Source organism: Herpailurus yagouaroundi, unplaced genomic scaffold (assembly GCF_014898765.1).
Source record: "Herpailurus yagouaroundi ecotype Mexico unplaced genomic scaffold, PumYag 216, whole genome shotgun sequence".
Taxonomy (NCBI): domain Eukaryota; kingdom Metazoa; phylum Chordata; class Mammalia; order Carnivora; family Felidae; genus Herpailurus; species Herpailurus yagouaroundi.
In genome coordinates this window covers 8,844,934-8,853,109 of record NW_024412447.1, presented here as the reverse complement: position 1 = coordinate 8,853,109, position 8,176 = coordinate 8,844,934, and the positions used below count along the sequence as shown (strand labels likewise).

At 48.2% G+C, this 8,176-nt stretch overlaps 1 protein-coding gene across 1 annotated transcript in view; it reads right to left on the bottom strand.

Annotated features, from left to right (window-relative positions):
- Positions 1–767: 767 nt before the first annotated feature.
- The window catches only part of PRKRIP1 (PRKR interacting protein 1), a 33,385-nt gene continuing 25,976 nt past the window's right edge, over positions 768–8,176 (bottom strand). Inside the window, exon 6 of the mRNA XM_040456071.1 lies at positions 768–1,259. Coding sequence (XP_040312005.1) covers positions 1,153–1,259 — 107 coding nt within the window. The 3' untranslated portion in view covers positions 768–1,152. The remainder of the gene's footprint in view (positions 1,260–8,176) is intronic.

The following is an 8,176-nucleotide window of genomic DNA, read 5'->3' as shown; positions in this document are numbered from 1 at the left end:
TGTGGCTTGAATTGCTTAAAGGACAGAAGTTATCACAGATGTCGCCCGGCTCAGGGCGGGGCCGGGAAATCCATACCGCAGAAATGAAAAACAAGTAGAATGTTTCTTAGTTTCCCTTCACTCAAAACCACTGTATCTTTAATTCTATCAAACTCCATAAAAGGCACAAAATATACTTAGAAACTTGGAACTGGAGATAAATCATCCAAAAAGTGAGCAAAGGCTCTCATTCACACCATCTCTGTCCCTCCCGCTGGCCTGAAAGGCTGCCCCTGGCCACCTCCCACTTTACTTAGCCCCCCTTTTCTGCAGGATGAAGACACAGCTTTTGGTTACCACCCCCCCACCCCCCCACTTCTGGTTGGGCCAGGACTCCCCATACTCTGCTCTGGTTCAGCCCAGCCTGGATTCTCAACCTGCTTATTTTTCTTGTTTTCCTCAAAGCTTTCTTCACACTCCAAGTCACCTTTCCTATGGCTCGGCCCCCTGGTTAAGCCCCCCATCTCCCCTTGCACACGTGCGGGGCTTCCCGATTCACAACTGTGGACAGGGGGCAGCCGGGCGGCAGCACGTACCACAGGGTACAGTCTGCCCCGCAGCTGAGGGAAATGGTGGTCAAGCACCCTGCGGTGCACCGTTGGCCCCAGAGCCAAGGCCATTTCCTTCAGCGTGGAAAACAGGTCCATGTTACAGGACCATCCCTGTCACACCATGTCCCAGCCTTCCCTATAGCTTCTGAACAACATTTCACAGGTCTGAACAAAATCTAAGATGTTTCTGCTCTTTACTAAACATTTCTTTCACAGAAGCCTAAACTCATCACTGTCCAAATAGCAGAACAGGGATCAGGGGCAGAAGGTTACACATTTTCCCCATCAGCAGGAACACGAATGAACTCTGCTTGGCAGCCCCGAGTGTCCAAGAGACAGTGTCCAACAGACAGTCCTCTCTGTCCCACAGGCTCAGAGTCCTGCTGACAGGTGGGGCTGGGAATGATCAGGAGGGGATCCCACTTGCTTCTCTCTAGCAAAGCGTTGGGAGGGAAACTGAGTTGAAACACACATTCCTTTTCCCTCAGGTTGTGTGGACAGTTTCCTGAGGTCCTGGTCACAGCATGGGTTAGGCCGCAGAGAGTTGCTACAGCAAACACTGTCATCGACCCATGATGAAGCTGGGCTGCTCCTCCTCCTCCTCCTCCTCCTCCGTTCCAGACGCTTCCTCGGAGCTACTGGATAGCTGCTCCTGGGACTGACCAGATCCTGTAATCACATGACATTTGATTAGAGACATACAAATTCACCCAGAGAAGCAAAGGGCACTTTAAAAATGGAGGAGCCCTGAGGAAAAATTAGGATCTACAGTTTGCTCTAGAATAATGCAGAGCTTAGGGGCACCAACCCCTCACCCCCCACAGTAAAAAAATCCTTGTATAACTCTTGATTCTCCCAAAATGTAACTATTAACAGCCCACTGCTGACCAGAAGCCTTATCAATAACGTAAACAGTCCATTAACATATTTTGTATGTTGGGGCGCCTGGGTGACCCAGTCGGTTGGGCGGCCGACTACAGCTCACGTCATGATCTTGGGGTCTGTGAATTCGAGCCCCACATCGGGCTCTGTGCTGACAGCTCAGAGCCTGGAGCCTGCTTCAGATTCTGTGTCTCCCTCTCTCTCTGCCCCTTCCCTGCTTGCTCTCTGTCTCTCTCTCTCAAAAGTAATAAATATTAAAAAAAAAAAATTAAAAAGAACATTTTGTATGTTACGTGCATTGTATACTGTATTCCTACAATAAAGTAAGCTAGAGAGAAAAAATGGTATTAAGAAAATACATTTACAGTGCTGTACTATAAAAAAAAAATCCATGTCTACATGGACCCACGCAGTTCAAACCCAGGTTGTTCAAGGGTCAGCTGTAGTTGTTCCCGTACAGTAGAGCGAGGGGCCAGAGGGGGTCCTCATGTCCATCAGTCCCTCACGCCACTTCTCGGGTATAAAGGGTCAGTCACAGAACTACTCTTCCACTGCTGGCAGGTGGATCTCATCCTTGTGAAGAAGGTCCAGGAGCATCCATAAAGAGAGCCCAACACCCCATCTAGTGGGCCTCACTGTCTTTTTTTGAAAGCCAATTCCTTTTATTTTTAAGGTATTATAAGGTATTCATTTAAAAAAATTTTTTAACATTTCTTTATTTTTGAGAGACAAAGAGAGACAGAGCATGAGAAGGAAAGGGGCAGAGGAAGGGAGACACAGAATCCGAAGCAAGTTCCAGGCTCCAAGCTATCAGCTCAGAGCCTGATGTGGGGTCGAATTCACAGACCACAAGATCATGACCTGAGCCGAAGTCGGACGCTTAACCGACTGAGCCACTCAGGCGCCCCAAAAGGTATTTTTTTAATTTATTTTTTTAATTTACATCCAAGTTAGTTAGCATATAGTGCAACAATGGTTTCGGGAGTAGATTCCTTAATGCCCCTTACCCATTTAGCCCATCACCCCCCCACAGCCCCTCCAGCAACCCTGTTTTTCTGCATATCTAAGAGTCTCTTATGTTTTGTCCCCCTCCCTGTTTATACATTATTTTTGCTTCTCTTCCCTTATGTTCATCTGTTTTGTATCTTAAAGTCCTCGTATGAGTGAAGTCATATGATATTTGTCTTTCTCTGACTGACTGATTTCACTTAGCATAATAGCCTCCAGTTCCATCCACGTAGTTGCAAATGGCAAGATTGCATTGTTTTTGACTGCCGAGTAATACTCCATCGTATATACAGACCACATCTTTATTCGTTAATCCATCGATGGGCATTTGGGCTCTTTCCGTACTTTGGCTACTGTCCATAGTGCTGCTATAAACATTGGGGTGCATGTGCCCCTTCGAAACAGCACACCTGTATCCCTTGGATAAATACCTAGTAGTACAATTGCTGGCTTGTAGGGTAGTTCTATTTTTAATTTTTTGAGGAACCTCCATACTGTTGCAGCGTGGCTACACCAGTTTGCATTCCCACCAACAATGCAAAAGAGATCCTCTCTTCTCCACATCCTTGCCAAATGTGTCATTGCCTGAGTTGTTAATGTTAGCCATTCTGACAGGCATGAGGTGGTATCTCTTTGTGGTTTTGATATTTATTTCCCCGATGATGAGTGACGTTGAGCACTTTTTCATATGTCGGTTGGCCATTTGGATGTCTTCTTTGGAGAAGTGTCTATTCATGTCTTATGCCCGTTTCTTCACTGGATTCTTTGTTTTTTGGATGTCGAGTTTGATAAGTTCTTTATAGATTTTGGATACTAACCCTTTATCTGATATGTAGTTTGCAAATATCTTCTCCCATTCCATCGGTTGCCTTTTAGTTTTGCCGATTGTTTCCTTCACTGTGCAGAAGCTTTTTATTTCGATGAAGTCCCAATAGTTCATTTCTGCTTTTGTTTCCCTTGCCTCCGGAGACGTGTTGAGTAAGAAGTTGCTGTGGCCAAGATCAAAGAGGTTTTTGCCTGCTTTCTCCTCGAGGATTTTGATGGCTTCCTGTCTTACATTGAGGTCTCTCATCCATTTTGAGTTTATTTTTGTGTCTGGTGTAAGAAACTGGTCTGGGTTCATTTTTCTGCATGTCGCTGTCCAGTTCTCCCAGGACCACTTGCTGAAGGCACTGTCTTTATTCCATTGGATATTCTTTCCTGCTCTGTCAAAGGTTAGTTGCCCATACGTCTGTGGGTCCGTTTCTGGGTTCTCTATTCTGTTCCGCTGATCTGACTGTCTGTTCTCGTGCCAGTACCATACTGTCTTGATGATTACAGCTTTGTAATACAGCTTGAAGTCTGCCTTTTTATATGCCCCCTCCCCCGCCACCCAGGTCTGTCAACATGGCAGTGCGATGTCCCCGGCCAGCCCTTTAGCATTTAACACTAGGCTGACAATGCTCTTGTGGAGGTCTCAAGCTCTCACTACAGTCCACAAAAGGATTCGAAAACTGTGTAGCAGAGGGCTCTGCCCACAACAAACAAGCCAGCTTCCCCGCTCTTCCCACAGACCCAGAAACCTTCTCTCTTGACACTCCACGTGCAGCTCTGAATTCCAGTGCTTCCCCGGCACGACTGCCGGTACCCACAGTGCAGCTGAGCTGGCCGACAGCAGAGCAGAGAGACAACTTATTCCCAACTCCTCCTCCTCTCTCCTCTCCGTGGGAGCAGGGCAGTGGGCGAGAGCTGGAACAGCAGAGCCAGAGCCACCAAAGCAGCCGGGTCCTCCAGCCCCTTGCGGGCACAGTGGGCTCCCCGGGCCCGCCTACGGACCTCCTCCCTGCAGACGCACAGGAGCTCAGCCCAGCACCCCCAGAGCACAAGGCACCCGGAGCTTTGCTACGCTGTCATCACCGCATCAGACAGAGAGCTTCAAGGCAGGAGGTGTGGGGTGCCCAGGACACAGCAGAGCTTACGATTCACCCGCACACCCTGGGACGCGACACTAAAGAGCACTCACGGCAGTGGGTGGAAACCTCTCAGATTTAATGACTTTCGGGTATTCCTCCTCCTCCTCCTCAACCTCCTGCCAAAAGTACAAACAGTGAGCACCGAACACCTCTCCATGCAGCGCCTTGCTTCACTCTAACAGAAGTCTCTGGACAAGTCCCACGACAAGAGATCCAGTTCGCGGATGAGGAACGGGGTTCAGAGAGATTAAGTAGCTGCTACTCAACGTGTCATAATCGGTAAGACCCAGGCCTCTAACCTGACTGATTCTCTAGGACTCGGCCTACCTTGCATGCACAAGTGCACAGGGAAACTGAGGCAAAAGAATAACGAGAAGGAGACAGGAGTGAGGTGAGCACACTGAGTGGATAAGCAGGGTGTGGTCTGTGGTCTGTGACTGGAATACCAGTCAGCCTTAGAAAGGGACATCGTGACGCCTGACAGACACCACATGGAGAAAACTTGAGGACACGACACTAAGTGAAATAAGCCAGAGAAAAAGATACCTCTGGGTCCTCTTCTGTGAGGTGCTCAGAGTAGTCCAATTCTCAGAGACCAGAGTAAATGGGCAGTGCCAGGGGCTGGCAGGAGGGAGAAGGGGGAGTCAGGGTTGAATAGATACAGTTCCTGTTTCACAAGATGAAGAGTTCTGGAGACGGATGGCGGCACCGTGAGAAAGTACTTAACACCACTGAACTGGTTAAGATGGTAAATGTTAAGGGGCGCCTGGGTGGCTTAGTTGGTTAAGCATCTGACTTAGGCGCAGGTCACGATCTCACGGTTTGTGAGTTCGAGTCCTACATTGGGTGAGCTTGGGCCCTGCTTCTCTCTCTCTGCCCCTCATGGGGTTGTCTCTCTCCACCCCCACTCACTTGCACACACTCTCTCTCAAAAAAAAAAAAAAAAAGTAAATGTTATTTCACCACAGTTAAAAAAAAAAAGAGACACACGCATACCATGGAAAGACGAAAAGCTAGAGATGGACTGAAAAGCCGGCTCTGAGCCCCAGATGATACCCCTCAGCTCTCTGAGCACAGCACTCAACGGAAAAGGACGTTATTTCTATGGCACACGGCGCGATGCCTACAAGACCTTGGGCACTCGGTCTCCACCCTGAAGAACAAGGAGGCAGAGTCTTTGCCGCTTGTAGCCCCTTCCCCACATACCAGCTGGGAGTCCTGCTCTAGAACGTGGGCTCCAACGCGGAGCCCGTATTCTGTCCGTCTCAAGGCTCTCTAAGAACCACCAACCACCCCTGCACAGGTCTGAACGCAGGACAGGAGCACAGGATTTGATCTTCCACTCTGATCTTTTTTTAAAAATTTCTATTTAAACCTATTTTATTTCTACTTTTTATTATTTTTTTTAAAGTTATTTTAAGAGAGTGAGCGAGAGACAGCGCACATATGCAGGAGGGACAGAGAGACAGAGAAAGAGAGAATCCCAAGCAGGCTCTGTGCTGTCAGTGTGGAGCCCAACTCGGGGCTCGATCTCACTACCTGTTGAGTTCATGACCTGAGCTGAAATCAAGAGTTAGATGCTCAACCAACTGAGCCATCCAGGTGTCCCTTCAACTCTGATGTTGAAGAAACCATGAGACACTGACTAACCTGGGTGTTTGTGCAATGCGTGTTTTGGAAGCCTGAGATGCTAACAAGAAGAGGAGGGCTCGAATCATCCCTTGTGATGGAAAAACCCCTGAAAATGTGGTACCTCACCTAATAGTAAACACAACTGATTCCTATGTGTGGGAAACATGTCAGGGCCTAGAAGCGTTGCTCTCAAAGAGGAGAAACCTAGGAGTCTGGTGCACATTCGAGTCCTTTGGTAATTCAATAAAATTATTTCACTCGCTCCGTCTTTCAACATAGTAAAGAAATAAAAAACGAAGTGCTCATTACTACTGTGTTTAGTATCTAGGACCTAAGAATTCAGAAAGATGCTGTCCCAAGTGAAAACAACGAGACACCACAACACACACCCCAGCATGGCTCAATTACGCAAACTGACGCTACCAATTGCCGGCGGGGATGTGCAACATTGGCAGCTCTCACTTGCTGGAGGGACGGCGACACGGAACAGCTGTTCTGCAGACCGTCCGTCAGTTTCTTATGCGGCTACATGCGCTTATCGTGTGACCTAGCAATCACCTCCTAGGTACACAGTCAACTGACCTGGAAACACATCCACACAAAAGTCACACGTAACTGTTTGTAGAGGTTTTCATCACGATCACCAGAAACAGAAGGCCACCAAGATGTCCTTTAATAGACGAATGGACAAAGAAACCATGGTGTATCCGTACGACGGAATGGTGGAATACTATTCCACAATAAAAAGGAATGAGCTATAGAGCCGGGCCAAAGCGTGGATGGATCTTAAACATATTTCTCTGAGTGAAAGAAGCCCGTCTGAGAAGGCTGCGTGCTGCGGGACCCCGGCTATCTGGTACTGTGGAACACGGTGAAGAGATCGAGGCTGCCAGGGACTGCGGGTGGCAGGAGGCTGGAGAGGTGAGCACAGGGGATTCTTTTTATTTTATTTATTTTATTTTTTTAATTTTTTAATTTTTTTTTTCAACGTTTATTTATTTTTGGGACAGAGAGAGACAGAGCATGAACAGGGGAGGGGCAGAGAGAGAGGGAGGCACAGAATCGGAAACAGGCTCCAGGCTCTGAGCCATCAGCCCAGAGCCCGACGTGGGGCTCGAACTCACGGACCGCGAGATCGTGACCTGGCTGAAGTCAGAAGCTTAACCGACTGCACCACCCAGGCGCCCCCAGGGGATTCTTTTTAAGGCAGTGAAGCTATTCCGCGTGATACTGTAATAGTGGACACGTGACGTCGTGCCTTCGTCAAAACTCACAGAACTTCACAGCACAAAGAATCAATCTTAATGTGTGCAAATGTAAAGAGTTATTTAGGATGTCAAGGATCCCAGGATGAATGCAAAAAGTGGCACATGAATCCAACTGTGTAACAAATGGAGGAAACAACCTCTGTGAAGGGGGTGGGGTGCCGCCCTGACGTACTTTTGGATACGGCGGTGTAAGACCAAAGGCAAAGGAACTGTGCGTAACACTGCACCAGCTGATAAAAGTGGTGTTGCACGGGTAACGGGTTACCAATTCTGAGCCACGATCCACGTCCATCGGAACTGAACAACTGAATAACTGAACGGTAGGTAGTAGGGGCCAGGTTACTCACTGTCACAAGTGGGAGGTTATAGGCAAACAAGTGAGAAGGCTGGAATGATCCATGTGGCAATGAATTAGGGTTGGAGACATCGAGATAAACTCACCTTGAGTGAAATACAGATTAATATGGATGGTTATATATAGAAATAACTATAAAAATGCACTTATACACTGGTCAGTACACGTGCCCTTTTCCTTGGCCTACAAACAACCACACCCCAGTAGTGAAGAGCACACCTAACCCCCAGATCTCGGTTTGTACTACCGTTCCCCAATAAAACAAACCAAGACTCCTCAGAGAAATGGCTGCTTCTAGGTCTGGGGCAGGAAATACACGAAGTAAGTCTGGAATAGCTTGTAGTGCCAGGAAGGAAGGAAGGGAGGAAGGGAGGAAGGGAGAAGGGGAGGAAGGGAGGAGGGAGGGAGAGAGGGAGGGAGGAAGGGAGAGAGGGAGGGAGGGAGGAAGGGAGGGAGGGAGGGGGGAAGGAAGGAAGGAAGGAAGGAAGG